This window comes from Salmo trutta, chromosome 30, assembly GCF_901001165.1.
Source record: "Salmo trutta chromosome 30, fSalTru1.1, whole genome shotgun sequence".
NCBI classification, from domain to species: Eukaryota; Metazoa; Chordata; class Actinopteri; order Salmoniformes; family Salmonidae; genus Salmo; species Salmo trutta.
The window spans coordinates 1,856,940-1,883,687 of record NC_042986.1 but is presented as its reverse complement, the minus strand read 5'-3'; the positions used below and the strand labels follow the sequence as shown (position 1 = coordinate 1,883,687).

At 43.1% G+C, this 26,748-nt stretch overlaps 1 protein-coding gene across 1 annotated transcript; it reads right to left on the bottom strand.

The window, feature by feature from the left end:
• Nucleotides 1-455: 455 nt before the first annotated feature.
• On the bottom strand, nt 456-26,696 carry LOC115168843 (receptor-type guanylate cyclase gcy-28). Its single transcript, XM_029724382.1, has 7 exons — nt 25,848-26,696; nt 15,109-15,243; nt 14,399-14,573; nt 13,408-13,506; nt 13,233-13,324; nt 1,074-1,214; nt 456-890 (listed from the first exon to the last, which is right to left on the bottom strand). Exons 1-7 carry the CDS (start codon nt 26,694-26,696, stop codon nt 636-638), a joined length of 1,746 nt encoding a protein of 581 aa, XP_029580242.1. The 3' UTR covers nt 456-635.
• Between the last annotated feature and the right edge of the window lie 52 nt (nt 26,697-26,748).

Genomic DNA, 26,748 nt, shown 5'->3' with positions numbered 1-26,748 from the left:
TATCCCAGGTATTCCATACGTTAACCAATGGTTGCATTCCACGTCATCGACTTGCTATAACATATGTGGTTAGCTGATATGTAAAATACCTATCCAGGCATTGTAAGATCTGGCAGGCGTCAGCAACGCCTGAGCAAAGGAACACTCCCTATATCTTCATTTGATGTCCGGGGGACTTTACCCTTTGGAACGCTGCACCAATCAGGGCCTGCCTAACCAGAATGACCCCGCCCACAAATCTGCATATAATTGCACCCACTTCAACTAATTCGGCTATTGCGGTTGTGCCTTTGAAGACTGAACATTAAAAAGATTCGCTGCTAATTTTAAAGGAGCTTTTATTCATCCACAGACGTTTTGATCTTAATAAAAAGATGGACAATGACAACACAATCTGTCCAAGGTTGATACAAAAACGTTTACTCTGTATATAAAACACACACACACACACCAGATATCAGAGTAACTGTTTTTCTTTTATTCATTGCGGTTCTTTCACACATGCCTAAATATACTGTATTTACATCATCATTAAAATCCCCTGAATCTCCACTCAAACAGCCAGAGGAAAAAAACATAGCAATTTAGTTTGAGAAGTTTCTTGTCCCAATCCATCCTACCATCCCAGCCCTCCATCACATATGAGGGATGGTTCCAGATCCAGGCAGCAGGTCCGGTTTGTCTCCTCCCGTCCCCCCGCAGGCTTTCCCCTCCTTGGGGCTCGCTAGTCCCTGGAGGCCCCCGATCATGGAGCCCAGGGTGCCGAAGCTGCTGGCACAGTGCTCCACCTGGGCTGACACGGACACACACAGGGCCCCCTGCTGGGCCTTGGATCCCTGAGGCACGGGAGTGGTAGCATTTTCACTGAGGCTCTGCACTGTCACACAGGACTGAGAACAAGAGAGGGAAGGGGTAGAAGGATGGAAGGGAGAGTGGCAGAGAGAGAGAGGGTAGGAGAAAGAAAGAAAGAGGGGAGGAAAAAGTTGAGAGCTAGTTCCAATTTTGGGCTGATAATCAACAGGTGTAATACATTAATGTACAAACGCCGTTTGCCTAGGGTGTAATGCACTCACGTTCGCCATAGAAATGTCGCTCCCCACCAATGTCTTCTTCTTTCTGGCTAGATTGGGGTTCCAGTGGCACACAAGACTGTCGTTCTGAACACTGTAGTTCTTGTGTCCGATCAGCCAATATGTGTTCATTTTCCCCTTACCCTGGGAGAGAGGCGGATAAAATACTTTAGATGATTTAGTATGCTCGCTTTATTTTAAGATGCGCAGTAATGTATACTAAATCTTGAAATCAGCTGAATGCAACAACAGCTTTAAGTACAACTTTTGGCTATTCATAGCCTTTAATATTACTCCAGAAAAGTGGAGTAGCTCAGATAATGACTGTTGAACAACTAATTTACAATCCGACAGGATAATGAAGAAGTCAACTGTCATCACATCAACATTGAAGAGAGAAGTGGTGTGTAATGAACTGTAAATAGAATCATTTTCATTGAGTGCTGGTGAAGTGTTTAATTATGTGGAGTCGATCCAATTAACAAGTTAAAAGTGACTCAAAGCCCTCAGTGTTACTCATTGACCCATTAGAGCAGGGGTGTCAAACTTATTCCAGGGAGGGCCTAATGTCTGCTGTTTTTTTTTTTTTTTTTTTCCTTTCAATTAATACCTAGACAACCAGGTGAGGGGAGGTCCTTACTAATCAGTGACCTTAATTCATCAATCAAGGACAAGGGAGGAGCAAAAACCCTCAGCCTGCCGTGGAATGAGTGAGCAAAGGAGGATATACACTGAGTGTACAAAACATTAGGAACACCTTCCTAATATTGAGTTGCACCCCATTTTGCTCTCAGCCTCAATTTGTCAGAGCATGGATTCTACAAGGTGTTGAAAGTATTCCACAGCGATGCTGGCCCATGTTGACTCCAATGCTTCCCACAGTTGTCAAGTTGGCTGGATGTCCTTTGGGTGGTGGACTATTCTTGATACACACTGAAAATTGTTGAGCGTAAGAAACCCAGCAGCATTTTTACTTTTAGATTTAACCTTTATATAACTAGGCAAGTCAGTTAAGAACAAATTTTTATTTACAATGACGGCCTATCCCAGCCAAACCCGGACGACGCTGGGCCAATTGTGCGCCGCCCTATGGGACTCCCAATCACGGCCGGATGTGAAACAGCCTGGATCACAGTTCTTGACACACAGCCTGTGGTGCACTTGGCACCTACTACCATACCCTGTTCAAAGGCACTTAAATATTTTGTCTTGCCCCTTCACCCTCTGAATGGCGCACATACACAATCCATGTCTCAATTTTCTCAAGGCATACAATGATTGAAGTGGATTTAACAGGTGACATCAATAAGGGATCATAGCTTTCACCTGGTCAGCCTGTCATGGAAAGAGCAGGTGTTCCTAATGTTTTCTACACTCAGTGTAAGTGGTATGTATCAATCTGAGTGGTCATAAGTTCAAAATCATATCTTATTAAACTGTCAAGAGGAGTGAAACAAGGTTGTCCACTATCGGCATATATATTTATTATGGCCATCAAAGTTAGCTATTAAAATTTGATCCAACAACAATACCAAGGGGCTAGAAATCCAGGGCTTATTAAAAACAAAGGTGTCATTGTATGCTGATGACTCATGTTCTTTTAAATCCGCAATTTGGATCCCTGCACAGCCTCATAGAAGATCTAGATTATTTTTATAAACTCTCTGGATTACCATCGAACTATGATAAGTATTATAACTATGACAATAATATTATCACAATTATCATACTTATCACATTTACTTATGGCCCTGCTTACAACATTTTAAAAATGATATAGGCAAAACATATTCCACTTTATTTGGAACAGCAAGCCAAACTAAATTAGATGGGACTATTTATATAATGAATATAAATTTGGAAGGCTGACATTAGAAGCATTAGATCACTTGTTTTGGTACTATAGCTTTTTATTGGTTGCAGGTTCAGGAATGGCTGAAGAATTGCAACATTTACTTGGAGCTAAGTCTGCAAATAGCACTGCTGGGTGACTTGAAAAGCAATTGTCAATTGATCAATAATATAATAATACTCTTAATAAACATGTTTATCTTTAATTTGCAATCTGTAGAAACTGAGAATTCAAACTTTCTGAACCATTACAGCACAGTTCAAAAATATATAGCAATTAGAAATCAAAACTGGATGGTTTTCAGAGATAGATGGGAGGGGTTGAGGGTAGCTGAAGGGCGTTGGAATACAATCAAATCAAAACAAAAAGATTAATGTAAAATATACTGCGTCCGTAAAATGTATATAGTATGTACAGTGCATTCGGAAGGTATTCAGACCCCTTCCCTTTTCCACATTCTGTTACGTTACAGCCTTATTCTAAAATGGATTAGCTAGAATTGGTAACATATTGTACATTTTGCAAATACATAACATATAATGAACTCTGCAAAAAAAGAAAGGTCCCTTTTTCAGGACCCTGTCTTTCAAAGATAATTAGTAAAAATCCAAATAACTTCACAGATCTTCATTGTAAAGGGTTTAAACACTGTTTCCCATGCTTGTTCAATGAACCATAAACAATTAATGAACATGCACCTGTGGAACGGTTGTTAAGACACTAACAGCTTACAGACGGTAGGCAATTAAGGTCACAGTTATGAAAACTAAAAGAGGCCTTTCTACTGACTCTGAAAAACACCAAAAGAAAGATGCCCAGGGTCCCTGCTCATCTGCGTGAACATGCCTTAGGCATGCGGCAAGGAGGCATGAGGACTGCAGATGTGGCCAGGGCAATAAATTGCAATGTCCATACTGTGAGACACCTAAGACAGCGCTACAGGGAGACAGGACGAACAGCTGATCGTCCTCGCAGTGGCAGACCACGTGCAACAACACCTGCACAGGATCGGTACATCCGAACATCACACCTGCGGGACAGGAACAGGATGGCAACAACAACTGCCCGAGTTACACCAGGAACGCACAATCCCTCCATCAGTGCTCAGACTGTCTGCAATAGGCTGAGAGAGGCTGGATTGAGGGCTTGTAGGCCTGTTGTAAGGCAGGTCCTCACCAGACATCACCGGCAACAATGTCGCCAATGGGCACAAACCCACCGTCGCTGGACCAGACAGGACTGGCAAAAAGTGCTCTTCACTGATTAGTCTCGCTTTTGTCTCATCAGGGGTGATGGTTGGATTCATGTTTATCGTCGAAGGAATGAGCGTTACACCGAGGCCTGTACTCTGGAGCGGGATCGATTTGGAGGTGCAGGGTCCGTCATGGTCTGGGGCGGTGTGTCACAGCATCATCGGACTGAGCTTGTTGTCATTGCAGGCAATCTCAACGCTGTGCGTTACAGGGAAGACATCCTCCTCCCTCATGTGGTACCCTTCCTGCAGGCTCATCCTGACATGACCCTCCAGTATGACAATGCCACCAGCCATACTGCTCGTTCTGTGCGTGATTTCCTGCAAGACAGGAATGTCAGTGTTCTGCCATAGCCAGCAAAGAGCCCGGATCTCAATCCCATTGAGCACGTATGGGACCTGTTGGATCGGAGGGTGAGGGCTAGGGCCATTCCCCCCAGAAATTTCCGGGAACTTGCAGGTGCCTTGGTGGAAGAGTGGGGTACCATCTCACAGCAGGAACTGGCAAATCTGGTGCAGTCCATGAGGAGATGCACTGCAGTACTTAATGCAGCTGGTGGCCACACCAGATACTGACTGTTACTTTTGATTTTGACCCCCCCTTTGTTCAGGGACACATTATTCCATTTCTGTTAGTCACATGCCTGTGGAACTTGTTCAGTTTATGTCTGTTGTTGAATCTTGTGTTCATACAAATATTTACACATGTTAAGTTTGCTGAAAATAAACGCAGTTGACAGTGAGAGAGGACGTTTTTTTTTTGCTGAGTTTACAAATTGTAATTTATAACATATCATACGAAATGGGTGATGGACATCACAAATGTGTACATACCATACAAAACGTAACATATATCCTGTCGAGGACAGACGTTCCGCTAGCGGAACGCCTAGCCAATATCTAATGGAACAGCTTGGCGCGAAATACAAAAACCTCAAATGCAATAATTTCATTTTTTCAAACATACGACTTTTTTACACCATTTTAAAGATAAGACTCTCGTTAATCTAACCACATTGTCCGATTTCAAAAAGGCTTTACAGTGAAAGCAAAACATTATATTTTGTTAGGAGAGTACATAGACAAAATAATCACACAGCCATTTTCCAAGCAAGCATATGTCACAAAAACCCAAAACACAGCTAAATGAAGCACTAACCTTTGATCTTCATCAGATGACACTCCTAGGACATTATGTTATACAATACATGTATGTTTTGTTCAATCAAGTTCATATTTATATCCAAAAACAGCTTTTTACATTGGCGTGGGATGTTCAGAACATGCATTCCCACCAAAATATTCCGGTGAATTTACAAAATTACTCATCATAAACGTTGACAAAATACATAACAATTATTTTAAGAATTATAGATACAGAACTCCTTTATGCAATCGCTATGTCAGATTTTAAAATAGCTTTTTGGTGAAAGCACATTTTGCAATATTCTGAGTACATAGCTCAGCCATCAAGGCTAGCTATTTTGACACCCGCCAAGTTCGGGCAAACTAAACTCAGAATTAGTATTAGAAATATTGTATTACCTTTGCTGATCTTTGTCAGAATGCACTCCCAGGACTGCTACTTCCACAAGAAATGTTGTTTTTGTTCCAAATAATCCATAGTTATGTCCAAATACTTCCATTTTGTTCGTGCGTTCAGGTCACTATCCAAAGGGTAACGCGTGAGCGCATTGAGACAAAAAAAGTCAATGTTCCATTACCGTACTGAGAAGCATGTCAAACGCTGTTTAAAATAAATGTATGGTATTTTTCTCGTAAAATAGCGATAATATTCCAACTGGACAATAGTGTATTCATTCAAAGAGGAAAAGAAAAAACAGTGTGCACGCGAGAACACGCATATCCAATCTCTTTGTCCCCAGGCAGACCACTGAGAAACTGAGCTACTATACTCTGCCCAGAGACAGGAGACGGCTCAATCCACTTTGACAGCTTTAGACAGCCAATGGAAGCCTTAAAAAGTGCAATTTAACCCCACATATACTGTAGTTTCGATACAGAATCAAAGAAGAACTACAAATTCTCAGACAGGCCACTTCCTGCTTGGAATTTTCTCAGGTTTTTGCCTGCCATATGAGTTCTGTTGTACTCAGACACCATTCAAACAGTTTTAGAAACTTCAGAGTGTTTTCTATCCATATGCATATTCTAGTTTCTGGGCAAGAGTAGTAACCAGATTAAATCGGGTACGTTTTTTTTCATCTGGCCGTGAAAATACTGCCCCCTATCATAAACAGGATATCATACTAAACGGAGTGGCATGATTTACATACAGAACAATACGAAATAATCTGAGACCAGATTGAGATAGATCATCCACTACTGGAATGCTATTGTGAAGTGGCAAGGATACATCGTAAAAGTTTATCAATGGAGCTTCCTTCCCTTCATGTCCAATATGGAACAACTTCTTGTTTGCCACAGGTGGAAAGATACTGGCTAATATTACCTGGCAACGCCAAAACATCAGTCAGGTGGGGCAGTTTGTAAGGGACGGAAATATTATACCATTCCAACAGCTGATATCAGAGTTTGGCCTGAATAGTATAGCATTTCTACATTGTTTACAGCTTAATGCTGTGTATTTCCTCAAGGGTTATTGATGTGCGATCTAAAAATGCTTTAGACAACAAACTGAGGGATGTTGCTATTGGTAAAGGAACGTTTCCGCCCTATAGAAGCTGATTGGCCCTCCAGGACTATGACAATGGACTAGATGTTCACTGGGACACTATCAGAACACATGTAAACCATAGAACATAACCTAAATATCAGATCATAACCTAATGAATCAATTGTTGTAGACGCATGTATGCTGGTCCTGGTGATTGTGGGTGCACTCGCTTCCATGCCGACCGGGCGTCCAGTGGGGCCTGGTCCATCCCGTCGGTGGAAAATCGCTTTGGGCTTCACCCGGTCGACGACTCGGCGCGGGTGGGGGGCAAGCACACCCACTGATAAGAGCAGCCATTTGTATTGAGACATCTTAGCGAGCGTGCATAAATATGTCAGAGTCTAGATATGAAGTCATTGTTTTAGCAGTATCCACATCGTTTTTAAACTACAGGAACAATAAACTATGGAACAATAAATCAGCACAATCTACTTTCTCGGTTTTTCAAATTGCTGGCGTCTTAGAGCTAGAATTGGGATCATGTGCAGTGCCTTCAGAAAGTATTCACACCCCTTGACTTTTTCCACATTTTGTTTTATTATGGCCTGAATTGAAAATTGATTAAATAGAAATTGTGTGTCACTGGCCTACACACAATACCCCATAATGTCTGAAATGTCTTGAGTCAAGTATTCAAGCCCTTTGTTATGGCAAGTTTTAATTTGTTCAAGAGTCAGAATGTGCTGAACAAGTCACATAATAAGTTGCATGGACTCACTCTTTGCAAAAAGTGTTTAACATGATTTTTGAATGACTACCTCATCTCTGTACCCCACACATCATCATAAGTCGAGCAGTGAATTTCAATCACAAAGACCAAGGAGGTTTTCCAATGCCTCGCAAAGAAGGGCACCTATTGGTAGATGGGTCAAAATAAAAAAATATCCCTTTGAGCATGGTGAAGTTATTAATTACACTTTTGATGGTGTATCAATTCACCTAGTCACTACAAAGATATAGGTGTCCTTCCTATCTAAGTTGCCGGAGAGGAAGGAAACCGCTCAAAGATTTCAACATGAGGCCAATGGTGACTTTAAAACAGTTAGAGTTTATTGGCTGTGACAGGACAAAGCTGAGAATGGATCAACAACATTGTAGTTACTCCACAATACTAACCTAAATGACAGAGTGAAAATAAGGAAGCCTGTACAGAATATGCATATTGTTTGCAATAAGGCACTAAAGTAAAACTGCAAAGAAATTAACTTTATGTCCTGAATAAAAAAGTTGTTTGCAGCAATACATCACTGAGCACCACTCTTAATATTTTCAAGAATGGTGGTGGCTGCATCATGTTATGGGTATGGTTGTCATCGGCAAGGACTAGAAAAAATAAATGTTGTCTAAAAGAAACAGAATTGAGCTAAGCACAAGCAAAATCCTAGAGGAAAACCTGGTTCAGTCTGCTTCCAACTTACACTGGGAGACAAATTCACCTTTCAGCAGAACAATAATATCTATGTGTGCTAAGCTCTTAGAGACTTAGCCAGAAAGACTCACAGCTGTAATCGCTGCCAAAGGTGATTCTAACATGTATTGACTCAGGTGTGAATACTTATGTATATTAGATATTTCTGTATTTTCAATAAATTTGCTAAAATGTCTAAAAACATTTTCACTTTGTCATTATGGGGTAGTGTGTGTAGATGGGTGAGAAAAAATATCAATTTAATAAATGTTGAATTCAGGCAGTAACACAACAAAATGTTGAATAAGTCGAGGGGTATGAATACAGATACAAAAAAGTATTATGTAGGGCAATGTACAATATGGAAACTTTGTAAACAAGGAATTTGTGGAAAGTGCATGGAGGAAGCCATCTTCATGCACCTCTGCCATTGTTTTGTGTACTGGCTAAACACAATCTTTCTCTCAATACAATAAGGCCAGTGTTTCTTAATCCCTGTCCTGGGGACACACATTTTTGTTTTTGCCCTAACACTACACACCTGATTCCACTAATCAACTCAAACATTTGATTAGTAGAATCAGGTAGTGCTAGGGCAGCGTTTCCCTAATTCGGTCATGGGGACCCGAAGGGGTGCACGTTCCATGATTAGTTGATTATTTGAATCAGCTGTGTAGTGCTAGGGCAAAAGCCAAAATGTGCACCCTTTGGGGTCCCCAGGAGAGGATAAAGAACTACTGCCATAAGGCATTCTCAGCAGTTTCCTGATGGGATGTCACTTCTTGCAACTGGGGGGGAAGTAATACATAAGGTGATGGGTCAGGTCATAGGTAAGGTTAGCCCTTTCATGACTCCAATGCTACATTGGAGTCATTCCACCTCCCTTTTGATTAGCTAAGGTGCAGTGGTGAAAGTAAGCCGGTACTGTCCGGGATGGAGTACTGGCAAAATAAATAATGACGGTACACCGTACCGATTAAAGATTAGCCAATTGCAATAAGGCCAAAGATTTCAATGAACCCGAAGGCTTCTACACTGGAATTTATCATTACGCATGTCGACTGCATAAAACGTTAGCTAATGGACTTGAAAAAAGGTGGTATACGTGTGGGCTCGTCTCTGCGCGCAGACAGCAGTGGAAACATCAACCTATACTCAAGCCAGGTTACAAGTGTCTCAATCGCCAAACGTCATTACACTTTCTGGTGTTTTTCTAGCATATGTCTTTTTCCATTCCTCAAATGGCTGGTGGAATTATTTTAGTGGATGAACGTGTGCAGGTAGCCTACGAAGGGATTTGTTTGACAGTCAGATGAAAATGTTATGACTGGTTCTGCTTAACGGTATGCCACATATAAAAAAATCTTTAAGAGTCTATTTGACGCACCCGTGTGTCAATCTATGTAACGTAAAAAAAAAAAAATCCAGCAAAATCCTTCAGTTCAAGCTAGAGAAATCCGTTTTTTCCTCTCACGACAACGTCTCTAGCGTCTGAACGTTTGGCCTACAAACATAAGAACACTCTATGGAAAAATGTGACTACCACGAAGACGATGATGTTCCCTGTTTTGCTTTCTGACTCGTCTGAAGTTGGTAACGCTGATGTGCCAACTTTTGTCTGTAGCGTCCGAACCGTTTGGGCTACAAACTAATATGACCACACTGTGGAAAGGGGACACTGTCACGAACTTGATGGTGTCAAGTCATGGGAGTCGTCTGAATGGAACCTATACAAATTAATAGAAGTATGGAGGTAGTATTGTGCCAACAAAAATAAGATGTTAAATATGGGTCCAAAAAAACAAAAATATTTTATGAGCTTTCTTATATCTCCAAGATACAGTGCATTCAGAAAGTATTCAGACCCCCTGACTTTTTCAACATTGTTACGTTACATCCTTATTCTAAATGGATTACGTAAATGTTTTTCCTCATCAATCTACGCACAATAGCCCATAATAACTAAGCAAAAGCAGGTTTTTTAAAACTTTGCAAATTTATTACAAATAAAAAAACAGAAATACCTTATTTACATAAGTATTCAGACCCTTTGATATGAGACTCAAAATTGAGCTCAGGTGCATCCTGTTTGCATTGATCATCCTTGAGATGTTTCTACAACTTGGAGTCCACCTGTGGTAAATTCAATTGATTGGACATGATTTGGAAAGGAACTGTCCGTAGAGCTCCGAGACAGGATTGTGTCGAGGCACAGATCTGGGGAAGGGTACTAAAAAATGTCTGCACCATCGAAGGTCCCCTAGAACACAGTGGCCTCCCTCATTCTTAAATTAAAGAAGTTTGGAACCACCAAGACTCTTCCTAGAATTGATCACCCGGCCAAACTGAGCAATCGGGGGAGAAAGGCCTTGGTCAGGGAGGTGACCAAGAACCCGATGGACACTGACAGAGCTCCAGAGTTCCTCTGTGGAGATAGAAGGACAACCCTCTGCAGCACTCCACCAATCAGGCCTTTATGGTAGAGTGGCCAGACAGAAGCCACTCCTCAGTAAAAGGCACACCGCTTGATGTTTGCCAAAGGGCACCTAAAGGACTATCAGACCATGACAAACGAGATTCTCTGGTCAGATGAAACCGAGATTGAACCCTTTGGCCTGAATGCCAAGCGTCACATCTGGAGGAAACCTGGCACCATCCCTACGGTGAAGCATGGTGGTAGCAGCATCATGCTGTGGGGATGTTTTTCAGCGACAGGGACTGGAAGACTAGTCAGGATCGAGGGAAAGATGAAAGGTAGTACAAAAAGTACAGAGAGATCCTTGATAACCTGCTCCAGAGCATTCAGGACCTCAGACTGGGGCGAAGTTTCACCTTCTAACAGGACAACGACCCTAAGCACACAGCCAAGACAATGCAAGAGTGGCTTCGGTACAAGTCTCTGAATGTCCTTGAGTGGCCCAGCCAGAGCCCGGACTTGAACCCGATTGAACATCTCTTGAGAGACCTTAAAATAGCTGTGCAGCGACACTCCCCATACAACCTGACAGAGCTTGAGCGGTTCTGCAGAGAAGAATGGGAGAAATTACCCAAATACAAGTGTGCCAAGCCTGTAGTGTCAAAACCAAGAAGACTCGAGGCTATAATTGCTGCCAAAGGTGCTACAACAAAGTACTGAATAAAGGATCTGAATACTTACGTAATTTTCATTTCAGTTTTTATTTTTAATACATTTGCAAAAATGCCTAAAAACCAGTTTTTGCTTCATCATTATGGGGTATTGTGTGTAGGTGGATGAGAGGAAAAAACAATTTAATCAAATTTAGAATAAAGATGTAATGTAAAAAAAAAAAAAATAATGAAAAAGTCAAGGGGTCTGAATACTTTCTGAATGCACTTTATAGGACAGACACTTCAAAACTCTCACAAGTGTCATGGGACTCATCTGAAGGTAACCAGTACCGGTTTAAAAAACAAATGGAAGTATGAAGGTAGTTTTGTGCCTACCCCCAAAAAAGAGGTTAAATGTGTAAAAAAAAATATATATATATATATATATATATATATATATACACAGTACCAGTCAAAGTCTGGACACACCTACAGTGAAGACATCAAATCTATAAAATAACACATATAGAATCATGTAGTTACCAAAAAAGTGATAAACAAATAAAAATGTATTCCACAAATTCACTTTTAACAAGGAACACCTTGTGCAAAGCTGTCATCAAGGAAAAGGGTGGCTACTTTGAAGAATCTGTTTAACACTTGGTTACTTTGGTTACTACATGATTCCATATGTGTTATTTCATAGTTGATGTCTTCACTATTATTCTACAATGTAGAAAATAGTAAAAATAAAGAAAAACCATTGAATAGGTGTCCAAACTTTTGACTGGTACTGTATATCATTCACAAGTGATAGGCTAATATTGTCACTCATTACACTATTCTTGATTTAATCTTGTCTTAATATATACCAAATAATATATGTGTGAAATTTGTTTTTGATTTAGAATGGACCGTTATCATGCACCTGTCTCGAAACAGAGGCAGCGGGAAAAAAATACATGCACTTAAATAGCGAATGGAGAACGCTTTTCCGGTGGGTTCATTTTCATGCTAGCCAGGCAGGCTATACTCCTGTTGTAAAGAGAAGCCATGTGCTTAATATTAGGAAAGATGAGAAATAAATAGGATAGACGGCCTAGTCTATAGAAAGCTGATGGGACCCCCCTCTTTTTAATAGAGGCCATATCTCAGTTCTCTCACGCAATTGCATAGCATATAGAAATGTTGCGCAACACGAGCTCATGCTCACATGAAGTGTTTGATTCGATTTTTGATTACATTTGCATTGATGTCAGAGTGATTAGAGAGACAATATAATGCTGAGTGTCAGGCAGTTAACAAGTTTGATAGGCTACTAATGACCATCAGCAGCATCAGAGCTTGGAGAAGCCTAATTACCGTGACTAAATGAACACTTGAAATTTGACTGCTGCCATGACTCGTGACCGCTGGTGTGGCGGTAATACGGTCACCGTAAAAGCCCTACTGACGACTCATACTAAATTATTCCGCTGCTCTGTCGTTTGCTACATACCTTAGTCTGAAACTGCTATCATCCTCTTTTGTGGTGACCAGGGGCACGAGGGATGTTGCACAAAAAGTCTTCATCAATTGGATCGTCTCTAACCAATCAAAGCCAATGACGAATTTTCAAACTTCTGCTTTACCCATGCGTGTTCTGGCTCTGGCCCAAGCCATCGGTTTCTGAACCAAATGTATTCATACTCTGTGAAGTGCTCAGAGCCAGACCCATTGCGGAGAATTAACCGTGGGCGTGGCGTAGTGTTTGGACAGATCAAGGAGTCTGGGTAGCCAGGCAAGATGAAGCCTAGTCCAGGACTAAAAATATAACTATATTTCCCTCAAAGAGAACTTCAGGGGTATGCTATTATTCCCCAGTGTCAATAGAAGAGCCTTACCTTCACCTCGATCTCTCCTCTTAGCTGGAGCTCGTAGGCACCGTCCTTCATCAGAGCCAGGTATACGGCTGAGCTGGCGTGGATCCTCTGAGCTGACACACACACACAGAAAAGTGGAATGTTTATACGAAAAGAGAGGAGAGTGTGTGTGTATGCACGCATGCCGTACACCTACGCAGGCTGGTGGACTCCATTCTAGAGGCTGTGTTGACAGTATCTCCAAACAGGCAGTATCTGGGCATCTTGTAGCCGACAATGCCTGCCACACATGGACCTGGGGCAAGAAGAGCAAATGAAGAGAAAGACAAGCCTGCTATACCATAATATACTCACTGGTATTTACTTTGATAATAACCCTAGGTTATAGATAGATAATCAGGTTAAAGACTTAAATCCAACCTACCACAGCAATAAGTAATGCAATATATAGTATATACACGGAGTGTACAAAACATTAGGAACACCTTCCTAAAATTGCCCTCAGAACAGCCTCAATTGTTCGGACGAAGGACTCTACAAGGTGTTGAATGCGTTCCACAGGGATGCTGGACCATGTTGACTCCAGTGCTTCCCACAGTTGTGTCAAGTTGGCTGGATGTCCTTTGGGTGGTGGACCATTCTTGATACACACAGGAAACTGTTGAACGTGAAAAACCCAACAGCATTGCAGGTCTTGAAACACTCAACCCGGTGAGCCTGGCACCTACTACCATACCCCGTTCAAAGGCACTTAAATCTTTTGTCTTGCCCATTCACCCTCTGAATGGCACACATAAACAATCCATGTCTCAAGACTTAAAAATCCTTCTTTAACCTGTCTCCTCCCCTTCATTTACACTGATTGAAGTGGATTTAACAGGTGACATCAATAAGGTATCATAGCTTTCACCTGGATTCACCTGGCCAGGCTATGTCATGGAAAGAGCAGGTGTTCCTAATATTTTGTACACTCAGTGAATGTTACCACACATAAAGTTCCCTCAGGAAATGAAAATTGTTTGAATTGAATGAAATATTGCTTGCGTACCCATGTCTGAAAACTCTAAGCATCAGCCTGTTAGGTGAGTTTATCAGGTACTTTTCCAGCACCTAAAACTATTATGTAATTTGAACATGGGTTAGAAAGGTGTGTGGTGTGTGCGTGCATAATGTGTGTGTTCTCTCACCTGTGTGTATGCCTGCGCGAAGCTGCAGTCTCTTGTTTGGCATGTGGGGGATTGCCACCTGTCTAACTGCCGCCACCAGGTCCAGCGACATCTTGGCGATCTCATCAGCGTGCTTGTCCCCATTCCTCTCAGGCAGCCCACTCACCACCATGTAGGCATCGCCTATCGTCTCCACCTGGGAGAGCAAATACAATGGGTCCACTCATGATAAGTGAATTTCAGATAGGTCGGAAACATCCCAATACTCAAACTTACACACCATTTAGTATGAAGTGACTTATTGGCCATGCATACTAAATAATATGCTAGTATGTAGATTGGGACATAGGCAGTGTCCGATTACACATAATTGTGTTTTAAATAGTAGGCGCTTTGTGTATGCAAAAATAGAAAGTTTTACAGCTTTAAATGCCAGGATGTCACACTTATTTAGGCTTTTTGTCTAGTATGAATTCGCTGCACACTATTGAGTGGTCTTATCAGACCCACATATGTTTGACAACAGCTAATGATCAGATAAGGGGAAGGGCTGTATCAAAATGAAGGAATGAGGGGGAACAATCCCATTGCGAATTAGATGATGCCTTCTCAGCTTAGTATGTTGATATTTGTTCCGTTTTTGTTCAAAATAGTATGTAGTATGGGTAGTACAAAGTATTTAGTTTTGGTCCAATCCAATCTCCATGTAGGCTACCCCAGTTCAGTCTTACCTTGTAGACATCATAGGAGTCGATGCGAGTGTCGAAGCACATGTACAGGTTGTTCAGCATCTCCACGACTTGCAGAGGGGTGCAGGAGGCCGAGATAGTGGTGAAACCAACGATATCAGAAAAGAAAATAGTCACCTGTAGAGAAAAACATTTAAGATGTCTCTTGGCCTCATGTTAAATTGCGAGCGCTAGTACAGTCAGTACATTGTAATTCTATTAATTTCTCTTATTTATGCCCATAGGAGGATCATGTGCACATGCCCCCTCAGATATGTCTTATTTTTAATTTTTCAAATTAAATTAATTACTAAACAATTTTAAGCCAACGTTTTGTCATAATTATTTATAAAAATATGTGTCAGCGGAGGGGGCACACTAACTGGACCAGGCAAAGAGTACCCCCCCTCTATTCTCCCTAGTAAGATGGGCAGGACTCACAGGAGGTGTGCTTGTAAATGAATTTGATCAAGCTATGCATGTTGACTATTGATTCCTTCTTGATGAATAAATCAAATTAAAATATTTTGTTGTTTCTCTGTAATACTAGCCACCTAGCAATTTTATGAAGTAACTAGCTTCCAAGCCATTTCAGGCTATCAAGTTAGACCAGCTTGTCTAACTACACCATATATACAAAAGTATGTGGACACCCCTTCAAATGAGTGGATTCGGCTATTTCAGCCACACCCGTTGTTACGCACGCCTCTAGAAAGAGGGAACGCAACACCCTGCTACAACTTAATTCTCCGTGTTGTGAATAAGGTAGGGAAGTGTAGGTGTGAACAAGTATGACGAATAGGCAGAGAATACCGTTAACAGGGAATTTATTCCTTCACGTGGTAAGGTTGGGGAAAAGGGGCTGGACGGAACCAAAGCAAAGAAAGTAAATATCAAAGCCCCCTCTCCTACCTTACCTGCCTACCCACTACTTACCTATCTAGCACCACCTGGTGCACTAACCAAAATACAGGGGATGGTCCGCCCAGGTCTTTCCTAGTGTGCATAGACAGCAAACTACTACGGGTATATGTATGCCCGCGGGCCTCTTGCCTAAGCACTCCCTAGGTGCCTTCCCCCCTGGGAACAAATGAAACAGAATTACACAAATGTAAGTCAATAATCAAAACACTGCATCCTATTGATACACAACCAATCAGCTCCCTCAGCAACAACGAACACTGTACATACCAAAATTCTTAGAAACAACCAACATGCTATAACCCTCAGCCATTAGCCTTGTCTCTCAGCAATCACCTCTCCTTCTGAGCAACAGAACTGGGGCTTATATAGCTTCAGAAGAAGTTTGTAATTGGAGACAGCTGCGTCCTGATGAGGGGGCGGGGTCAGCTCTCCAAACAATCAATGTTGATTGACCAATCAGCTGCTCGTAGAGAATTTCAGGAATCCATTTCCTGAAATACATACATGATAATACACAAACCACAACACAGAAACTGGGGAACGTAACACGCCCACCACAAAAATGCAAACATACAGTTTGCAATAACAAAAATCAACGCATCCCCAGTTACTAAACCCGTGATAGAGCGTCGGCAACTACATTTGCTGAGCCCTTCACATAGGCTATCTGTACATTATATCCTTGTACAATCAGAGCCCACCGCATAAGGCGGCGGTTCTGATTGTACATTTGCTTTAAGAACACCAAAGGATTATGGTCCGTGAAGACCATTACAGGCAAGGCACTGGAACCCACATATACCTCAAAGAACTGTAATGCTAGCAATAAAGCCAGCGTTTCCTGTTCAATTGTGGAGTACCTTGACTGACACGAGTTGAACTTACGGGAGAAGAAACTGACGGGTCGATCCACTCCATCTTCATCTTCCTGCAAGAGAACCGCACCCACCCCCACTATACTAGCGTCTACCTCCAACTTAAAAGGTTTGTCAAAGTTGGGGGCGGCAAGCACTGGGGCACTACAAAGTAGCGCTTTAGCGGACTCAAAAGCATAGTTACAGTCCTGGGACCACTTAAATGGTACCTTCGGACTAAGCAGAGATGAAAGGGGAGCTACTACCGTCGAGAAATTCTTACAGAAAGTACGATAGTAACCTACCATCCCCAGGAATCTGCGCAACTGGCGGCGAGTCGTGGGAGCAGGAAAAGCAACAATTGCTTCCACTTTGCCAGTTACTAGGCGCACTTGACCTCGTCCCACTTGTTTCCCTAAGTAAGTCACTGTAGCCTTCCCAAACTCACACTTGGCCAAATTGAGGGTTAAAGAAGCATTCGCCAACCGCTGAAACACACTTTTCAAGGTGGCGAGATGATCAGACCAAGTAGACGAATGTATTACCACATCGTCAAGATAAGCAGTACAATTTGGTACATCGGCAAACACAATGTTAACTAACCGCTGAAAAGTAGCAGGTGCATTACACATTCCAAAGGGCATCACAGAATATTGTACGAAGTTATCTGGCGTAACGAAAGCCGAGATGTCAGAAGCTCGAGAGGTCAGAGGCACCTGCCAATAACCTTTTAGCAAATCTTACTTACTAACGTAAGCAGCAGAGCCTATTCTATCAATGCAGTCATCTAAGAGAGGTAGAGGAAAAGAATCAGACTTTGTAACGGCATTTACTCGACGATAGTCCGTACATGAGCGGGACATACCGTCAGGCTTAGGAACAAGAATACACGGGGAACTCCAGGAGCTGTTACTGGGTTTTGCCATGTCATTCTGTAATAAATAAGCTACCTCACTTTTCATTACCTCCCTTTTCTTTGCATTAACCCGGTACGGATGCTGACTTATAGCAACAGCGTCCCCCACATCCACGTCATGTTCCAAGATGGACGTGCGACTTGGAACATGCTGAAACACAGTGAGAAAACTGTTTATCAATAAGATAAGATCCTTAGTTTGGTCTTTATCCAAATGTTCCATTTGAGATGGTAACGTTTTCAGCATCTCTGAATTACATAAGCGTTCACACTGCTGTAACGTATGGCGTAACTCCAACCCATCCTCCTTATCCTCCTCTAGATACCAGCCAGGCTTCAGCACCACCGCAGCCACACTGGAAACGGCGGGCTGGACAGGCTTTCTTGAGGAGCTGTTGGGAGAATCACGCATATAATATGCTTTCAGCATGTTAACATGACACATTCGGGAAGAACGCCTCCGATCTGGGGTCTTTATCACATAATTGGTGTCACTGAGTTTCTTTTCCACAAGATATGGTCCAGAAAAACGTGCTGACAGAGATGAGCCAGGGATTGGCAACAAAACTAAAACTTGATCACCTGGTGCAAAAGAACGGCCAACAGCCTTTTTGTCATAATGCAACTTCATGCGTTTTTGAGTAGAGGAGAGAGACTTTTGGGCTAATGCACATGCAGCGTGCAGTCTCTCCCGCATCTTACTGACATAATCCAACACATTTTTAGGGGCGCTACTGGGTGTAGGAGATAAGATATGCTCCTTCAAAACCTTTAGCGGACCCCGTGGGGTGTGTCCAAACACAAGGTCAGCAGGGCTGAACCCTAAGGACTCTTGTATTGTTTCCCTAATAGCAAATAGGACAAAGGGCACCCCCTCATCCCAATCAGTACTGGTATCCATGCAATACTTGCGTAGCATTGCCTTCAGCGTCTGATGCCAGCGTTCGAGAGCCCCTTGACTCTCTGGATGATACGGACTAGAGACTTGATGGGAAATACACAGCGTCTTTAACACACTAGAGAACAGCTTTGACATAAAGTTGGATCCCTGGTCAGTTTGGATTACTTTAGGGAGTCCAAACGTAGAGAAGAACTTCACTAGTGCCTTCACCAGTCTTAGCCGTTATTGTCCGTAGAGGAATAGCCTCTGGGTATCGAGTAGCACTGCACATTATTGTTAGTAAGAACTGGTTACCTGACCTGGTTTTCGGCAACGGACCTACACAATCAATTATCACTTTTTCAAACGGTTCCCCCACCACAGGAATCGGGCAGAGCGGCGCACGTGGAACTGTTTGATTCACTTTCCCAGTGAGTTGACATACGTGGCATGTCTTACAGAATTGGACAACGTCAGACTTCAAACCTGGCCAAAAAAAATGTTGAAGGACTCGGTTATAAGTGTTCGTGATCCCTAAGTGTCCGGACCACGCCTGGTCATGGGCGAGTGACAGCACCTGCTGTCGGAACGGTGTAGGAACAACCACTTGACACACTTCACTCCAGTCACTAACAGTGTCCTGAGCTGCCCATTTACGCATCAAAACTCCTGATTCCATAAAGTAGGCAGTTTCTTTAGTTTTAGCTTCCTCAATGGAAATTACCGAAGCAAAACACTTGCGAAGACTGATGTCTCCCTTTTAACATTCAATCACCTTCTCGGGGGTGACAGTCAAAAGAATGTCATGTAATTGGGGCGCGATTTCACTTCCCCTGGGCTGTTTGTCAGAGGTGATCAGCTTCTTAGAGGTAGTACACAACCCATCCTCTTGATCATCTTTAAACAAAACAGTTTGACAAATCTATCACGTCACCCATTTGTCTTGCCTGAGCACGAGTGACAGCACAAGCGGGGAACACATGGGGATAACTCTGTGCCAACTCATTGGAGAGAGAGTGGTCACTTTTATCCAACACTTCTAATACGGGTACTACCTTTCCTCCAGCAATATCGTTACCCATTATAAAGGTCACACCTTTTACTGGCAACATAGGACGTACCCCTACTCTGAATATTCCACTGATTAACTCAGTGTACATTCACAAAGTGCAACGGCACTGGGACAAAACCCATTTCAATACCCTGAACTAACACACTGGAACCACAGTATGTATTGTCGGATAAGGGCAACACATCAGACAATATAAATGACTGCGCCGCACCAGTATCTCTAAGGATTTTAACCGGGCGCTGAGATGCTTTGTCATTCGCTATGGACACAAACCCCTCAAAAATGAACGGTTCGTAACTGCGGTCGGGTACTGAGACTTTCAAACTACTTTTACCCGGAGGCACCTGTTTAGTTTCAGACCTCACAACCGTACGAATTAGCCCAACACCTGTTGGCAGCTTAGCACGAATAGGCATCCCTTGTTTGCGTTTTAGTAGGAAACAATCATTAATCATGTCCCACTTTATGACAATAGAAACAGGAACGCTCATTTTTCTGCTGTGCTGGATATACTGCTGGCCGACTAGGACTAAAAGTAGGCAATTCAGTAGTTCTTCTCTCAGTATTAGCCGAAAACACGCTCTTGTGCGTTAGCACAAACTCGTCTGCCAACACAGACGCTTCTGACAGGGAGGATACCTTCTGTTCATTTAGGTATACTACAATGCGTTCGGGTAAGCAATTTTTAAACTCTTCCAACAAAATTAACTCCCGGAGAGAGTTGAAATCAGTTACCTTACTAGCAGCATGCCATTTATCAAACAGATTTCCCTTGTCTCTAGCAAACTCCACATAAGTCTTACTAGGAGACTTTCTATGAGACCTAAATCTCTGTCGGTATGCCTCAGGCACAAGCTCATAAGCACGAAGAACGGTAGCTTTGACCACTTCATAGTTCAAACTATCTTCCAAAGGTAGCGCTGATAAAACCTCTTGGGCTTTACCAGTTAATTTACACTGAAGTAATAAGCACCATACTTCAGGCCATTTCAAGGCTACAGCTATACGTTCAAACACACAAAAATAGGAGTCAACCTCTGACTCTCTAAACAAAGGTACTAGGGCAATCTGCCTACTAATGTCAAACATGTTGGAAGCTACAGCTGGTGAGGACGCCTCACTAACAGGCACAGTAGGAACGAAGGCTAGCCTCGCTGTCTCTGCCTCCAGTTCCATCTGGCGCATTTTGAAATCCAACTGACGCTGGTCTCTTTCTTTTTCTGCCTCAATTTTACAAATCTCCAACTGTAACTGCCGCTGTTCTCGTTCTGCCTCAATTTTACACATTTCCAACTGGAGATTTTCTCTCCTAATTTGGGCTCTCTTCCGCCTCCAGTTGGAACTGTATAGAACGGACATCCCTCCTGGCATCACCAGTTGACATTGGGGAGAGCGGATCAAAACGGGGCAATGTGGCTGGAGCTTTTGCCTCGCCTTCGGTCTCAGAGACCGACGGGCTTACAGGAGCAGCAACATCCCCTACAGGGGTAGTAGGTTCAGGCAGCGGTAACACAAGCACCTGCTCTTCTAACAAAACATTTAACACTAGTTTCTTGACCTCCGCCTTAACCAAATAGTCGAAATAGACACTGAATAATGGTCAGCCAAGGTCATCAAATCAATTTTACGACACTTATTAAACACCGCCCACGACGGGTTATCCAAAAAGGATTGCACATCAAAAGTAGCCATTGTAAACTACTACACCAAACACAAGAGCCAACAAATAGCCAACACTAATGCTATGACGCTCAACACTGAACTAACCACAAACTAAACTAGTCACCCATACTCACAAATCACAGAAAGCTCAGTGCAGCAGGGTCCGGTGGGTTTAATGGGATCCCGGATGAGCCCCCATTATGTTACGCACGCCTCTAGAAAGAGGGAACGCAACACCCTGCTACAACTTAATTCTCCGTGTTGTGAATAAGGTAGGGAAGTGTAGGTGTGAACAAGTATGACGAATAGGCAGAGAATACCGTTAACAGGGAATTTATTCCTTCACGTGGTAAGGTTGGGGAAAAGGGGCTGGACGGAACCAAAGCAAAGAAAGTAAATATCAAAGCCCCCTCTCCTACCTTACCTGCCTACCCACTACTTACCTATCTAGCACCACCTGGTGCACTAACCAAAATACAGGGGATGGTCCGCCCAGGTCTTTCCTAGTGTGCATAGACAGCAAACTACTACGGGTATATGTATGCCCGCGGGCCTCTTGCCTAAGCACTCCCTAGGTGCCTTCCCCCCTGGGAACAAATGAAACAGAATTACACAAATGTAAGTCAATAATCAAAACACTGCATCCTATTGACACACACAACCAATCAGCTCCCTCAGCAACAACGAACACTGTACATACCAAAATTCTTAGAAACAACCAACATGCTATAACCCTCAGCCATTAGCCTTGTCTCTCAGCAATCACCTCTCCTTCTGAGCAACAGAACTGGGGCTTATATAGCTTCAGAAGAAGTTTGTAATTGGAGACAGCTGCGTCCTGATGAGGGGGCGGGGTCAGCTCTCCAAACAATCAATGTTGATTGACCAATCAGCTGCTCGTAGAGAATTTCAGGAATCCATTTCCTGAAATACATACATGATAATACACAAACCACAACACAGAAACTGGGGAACGTAACACCCGTTGCTGACAGGTGTATGAAATTGAGCACACAGCCATGTAATCTCCATAGACACACATTGGCAGAAGAATTACCTTACTGAAGAGCTCAGTGACTTTCAACGTTGCACCGTCATAGGAAGCCACCTTTCCAAGAAGTCAGTTCATCAAATTTCTGCCCTGCTAGAGCTGTCCCGGTCAACTGTAAGTTCTGTTATTGTGAAGTGGAAACGTCTAGAATCAACAATGGCTCAGCCACGAAGTGGCAGGCCACACAAGCTCACAGAACGGGACTTCTGTGTGCTGAAGTGCATAAAAATTGTCTATCCTTGTTTGCAACGCTCACTACTGAGTTCCAAACTGCCTCTGGAAGCAATGTCAGCACAAGAACTGTTCGTCGGGACTTTCATGAAATTGGTTTCCATGGCTGAGCAGCCGCACACAAGCCTAAGATCACCATGCGCAATGCCAGGCGTCGGCTGGAGTGGTGTGAAGCTCGCCACCATTGGACTCTGGAGCAGTGGTGTGATGAATCACGCTTCGCCATCTGGCAGTCTGATGGACGAACCCGGGTTTGGCGGATGCCAGGAAAACTTTACCTGCCCCAATGCATAGTGCCAACTCTAACGTTTGGTGGAGGAGGAATAATGATTTGGGCTGTTTTTATGGTTTAGGCCCCTTAGTTCCAGTGAAGGGAAGTCTTAATGCTACAGCATACAATAACATTCTAGACGATTCTGTGCTTCCAACTTTGTGGCAACAGTTTGGGGAAGGCCCTTTCCTGTTTCAGAATGACAATGCCCCTGTGCACAAAGCAAGGTCCATGCAGAAATGGTTTGTTGAGATTGGTGTGAAAGAACTTGACTGGCCTGCACAGAGCCCTGAGTTCAACCCCATCGAACACCTTTGGGATGAATTGGAACGCTGACTGCGAGCCAGGCCTAATCGCCCAACATCCAGTGCCCGACCTCACGAATGCTCTTGTGGCTGAATGGAAACAAGTCTCTGCAGCAATGTTCCAACATCTAGTGGAAAGCCTTCCCAGAAGAGTGGAGGCTGCTATAGCAGCAAATGTGGGACCAACTCCATTTTAATGCCCATGATTTTGGAATGACATGTTCGACGAGCAGGTGTCCACATACTTTTGGTCATGTAGTGTATCTTAGCTGGCATGCTTGCTGGCAAGGTTGTTATACTTTAGAAATGACTGAAATTGCTTTAATTATTTTGTTAGAATACTATATACCAGTGCGGCAGTTGTACTAAACTCATAAGGTGTAAAAGTTCTTATGGAATTAATGTAGGGAGGAGGTCAGAGACCTGGCCAGGTGGTGCCAGAATAACAACCTATCCCTCAACGTAATCAAGACAAAGGAGATAATTGTGGACTACAGAAAAAGGAGGACCATGCCCCCATTCTCATCAATGGGGCTGTAGTGGAGCAGGTTGAGAGCTTCAAGTTCCTCGGTGTCCACATCACCAACAAACTAGAATGGTCCAAACACACCAAGACAGTCGTGAAGACAGCACGAAAAAGCCTATTCCCACTCAGGAAACTAAAAAGATTTGGCATGGGTCCTCAGCTCCTTAAAAGGTTCTACAGCTGCAAAATCGAGAGCATCCTGACTGGTTGCATCACTGCCTGGTACGGCAACTGCTCAGCCTCCGACTGCAAGGCACTACAGAGGGTAGTGTGTACGGCCCAGTACATCACTGGGGCTAAGCTGCCTGCCATCAAGGACTTCTATACCAGGCGGTGTCAGAGGAAGGCCCTAAAAATTGTCAAAGACTCCAGCCACCCCAGTCATAGACTGTTGTCTCTGCTACCGCATGGCAAGCAGTACCGGGGCGTCAAGTCTAGGACCAAAACAGCTAATCAAATGGCTAACCGGACCATACATTGTGTCCCGCCCAAACCCCTCCAGCCCCCCGCCAACCCCTCTTTTACGCTGCTAATACTCTCTGTTTATCATCTATACATAGTCACTTTAACTAATCCTACATTTACATATTACCTCAAATAGCCCGACTAACTGGTGCACCCGCACATTGACTCTGTAGCGGTACCACCTGTATATAGCCTTGCTACTGTTATTTTTTACATTTAAAAACTAAAATATATATTTCTTTACTTATCTATTGTTACCTAATACTTCTTTTTTACTTTAAAAAATGCACTGTTGGTTAAGGGCTTGTAAGTAAGAATTTCACTGTCAGGTCTACTACACCTGTTGTATTCGGCGCACATTTTGTGCATAATTAATTGAACTGTTAAAGAGGTATGCTTAGATAACTTATGTAAAAAAAATACACATTTTTTACATAGAATTAGGCATTATGATTATGACTCTAGATTTCAAGAAAATCTGTTTCAGGTGTTTAAAATATTTTGAAATTCTAGGACTTCCGATAACCCCCCCTCCATCAACACGTACTTTGTGTCCCCTCTAAAATAATAGCTGCATGACTCCATTAGTTGACGCCATTGTGATTTCAATCTACAGTATTTTACAAAAGAGACAGTGATCCACGGTAAACATGAGCAAACCAATGGCGTGTCATTTCTAAGAGTACTGCACAGTCATATTGTATGCTTATAGTGTCTTTGTTAAGCACAGTGAGGGTTCCCCAGGAATCTGTCTTATGGCCTTCACTGTTTAGCTTATATGACCTAAGACAGTATGACCTTCCCCATGTGTGTCATGATGTTGATACACAAATGTATGCAGATTATACTCTTGTGCTAATATTGTGTTCCATTTTCAGAATGTTCCATTGCTGGAACTCAAAGAAGCCTGTGTAAAAACGGACCACATCCCCTTTGGTAGCTAATAGCCCTGAGCAGAGTGCTTTTGGCCCAGCTGCTTCAAGCACCTCAATGAGCTGGATGCAATTTGCACCTGCGTAACCCGTTTTATCTCCTAATGAATATGGAACACCGTAATTATAGGTAATTACAGGAACAATAAGAACAAAGAAACCAAATGCAGGGATCATTCAGCGCGTTGGTTTGGTGATCTTGCCAAAGTACTGCACCAATACGGTCCTTTACAAGGCCCTCACACTAATTTGTTTCAATGCTAAAAGTGATGAGGAAGAGGGGGGCGGCATGAAAATACACCTTGTGCCAATGTCACAGAGAAAGTGTATAATCTTGCTGATATTTAAGTTGGTTATAGACATTTTAAAGAGTTCCTTTAACTTTAAAGTTGTGGTTAGAATATGCTATAAAGAAAACAGGATTCTTGAGAGGTTATTTGCTCTACACAAATAACCCTTTTCTCTTCCAAATGGTTCTTTATAATGTTGAGAGGGATTCACTGAAGGGTTGTGGCTAATTTTGAATTCCTAACTCTCCAGCATAACCAGATAGTGATGACCATGGGATATGGAAATGAAGACGCAGCAAGAAATGGAATTGATCGACATGATGGAACTGAAATCCCAAATCTGCTCAGATCAATCAAACCCACCTTCTCATAGCTCTCCGCCTCCACGTGCTTCTGCTGTCTCAGCTGCTTGGCTACGGTCTTGGGCAGCATCTGGTGCAGGAGGTCCTCGGCCAGCTGTCTCTGGCGCTTCAGGTCCTCGGTCCTCTCCTGCAGGTTGCATGCATAGTTCTGGATCCACTCTGTCATCTGCTTGAAGGACACCAGCACCAGCGGATAGATCAGGCAGGCCAATGTCAACAGGGAGATCCGCATGCTGAGCCCTGAGAACATGGCCCTGGATCGGAGCTTCAGAGCTGGCAACGCCCCAGTCAGCAGGCACGCCTGGGTATCCCTCAGAGCCTGGATGCCAGTCTGAGAACCTGTGAGGATGCCCACTGTTCCCACCGTGCCAACTGCTGGGATCTGCCAGGGGGTGGAGTCAAAGATGTATGGGTCGACTTTGAGGCTGTTGGTCAGGTTGAGCTTAAGGTGAACGTTCTCCACCCAGCAGTCCTCTAGCGTTTCTGACAAGAGCTGGGCAAAGGTTAGACGGCTGAGTGCGTGGATCCACTTCTTGTGAAAGTCAGCTTGGGTTCCTACGGAAGGGAGTTCCCTGAACTGGTGGTTGAGTTCCAGGAATGTGACCATCAGTCTCAGTGAGAGGACATCTTTCCAGTCTGAAAACTGCTTGACCTGACTAATGTCCTGTTCCATGTCCCCCCAAATGTCCAGGAGTCTGACAATGGTCAAGGAGAACACGGACATGTCATTGTTGTCCTCAACTCCCCATGTTGTGTTCAGAAATTCTGTCAAATCTTCCCTAAGTTTCTGGCAGAACTCCACCAACTCCTCGCTGCATGGGTGACCCTGACTGTTTCTGTGGCCCTCCATATCAGTGCAAAGTCTAATAATCACTGGTAAAATGCTAGTCAGTGGACTTGTA